Consider the following 1595-nt stretch of genomic DNA (forward strand, 5'->3'; position numbering starts at 1 on the left):
AAACCGAAACTAACATATATATATATATATATATATATATATATATATGTATGTATATATATATATATTATATATTATATATTATATATATATACATATATATGCATTATATATATATATATATATATATTTATATATATATATATAGTACACACCTGATCGAGTATTAGGAAGATTGTAGCCACAAGACTGGCCGTGTATTTGCCGGCGTTTACTAAATGCGGATATGCTGAGCCCGTATCGAAGTAACGTCTCAGGCATTGTGCGAATCGGAACCAGGCTGTATATAAATGGTCATTGTCAGTACAAAAATGTATGTAAATAGATATTATCCGCACAAAATTAGCAGCCAATGGGAAGCGAGTATGCATAAGAACACATGTGAACGCTCACAGAGGTCAAACACTATCAGTAAACGCTAAAACAGACCGACGGAATTACAACACACTTTAAAACAACAGGAACCGCAGCCACAGACCATAGGAATTAAAAACACACACGGAATTTGAGACAATAAGACTGACGACTCAGACTTGCATGACCATATAAAGAGATGAGAATATAACACACACAGAATTTAAGACCAAGTAGAATATCCGACACAGACTCACCTGGTAGAACGTATATGAATGCGCGGATGGGCCATCGATTGCTGCTGCACGTGGAGCTATCCGCTAGGCCTGGGTTTTAGGGTTTTAGGGTTATATGGTTTTGGGTCTTAATGGACTTAGGGTTTTTGGTTTGTGCGAAATGTTCATCCTGCGTAGGAACGTATGAACTAAATTGTCGTAAATTATACGGTACACGTAGATGACCGGCGTAGTCAAGTGCGCTGTGCCGAGGGTAGATGCGGGGGCTGGCCACACAAATATTGAATGTCGTAAATAGCAGCAAGGCAACGACTATGTCGTATATTATATGCTTTTTGCGCAGATATGTTGAAGGCGGTTGTTGCGTGGTTTGGATCACGATGCAAGGTTTAGTCTCGCAAAGATGGACCACAGCACACCCACACATCGCAATGTCGCATAGTGCGTCTCTAATTATATCGCAAATTATCACGACATAGTGCACTTACGGTGGTGTCCGGCATAGTAGAGCGCGTAGTGGCAGATACCGAACTCAAAGTCGAGAAACATCGACACACAACTGGTGAACTGATCTGCCAACCAGAAATCAGCGAAGCCCACGGACACAAACGGCGACGCAAACACACGCCCCACCATCCTGCCAGGGAGATATAATAGCAGCCAATCAGATTAGGGTATTGAGGTGTTGGTAGCGGAAGTGCATACCCGGATAATTAGCGAGTGAAATGGAAACAGAATCCAGTTAGATGTGCGAAGTGATGCTTGCTGCATCGGAAAATATATATATTTAGAACAGCAAGTGACAAATGGGTGTGTTCACTGTGTACTGACGGAAGTACTTCACACGTATACCTACAACAATGAATGACCCAAATACCAACAACGGTAGAACAGACAATGATATAGGTAGGAATGACAACATGATAAACGAAAACCTTACACAATACATATATATATATATATATATAATTATATATGTATATATACATATACATATACATATAC

At 39.7% G+C, this 1595-nt stretch overlaps 1 protein-coding gene across 1 annotated transcript; it reads right to left on the bottom strand.

The window, feature by feature from the left end:
* Positions 1–151: 151 nt before the first annotated feature.
* SARC_15753 (hypothetical protein) lies at positions 152–1227 on the bottom strand (the record flags this gene model as incomplete). The annotated part of the gene is made up of 3 exons (XM_014290133.1): positions 152–280; positions 612–680; positions 1079–1227. Coding segments are annotated over 3 exons (347 nt in total), but the record flags the coding sequence as incomplete, so codon positions are not given.
* Between the last annotated feature and the right edge of the window lie 368 nt (positions 1228–1595).

Source organism: Sphaeroforma arctica (genome assembly GCF_001186125.1).
Source record: "Sphaeroforma arctica JP610 unplaced genomic scaffold supercont1.6665, whole genome shotgun sequence".
Taxonomy (NCBI): Eukaryota; class Ichthyosporea; order Ichthyophonida; genus Sphaeroforma; species Sphaeroforma arctica.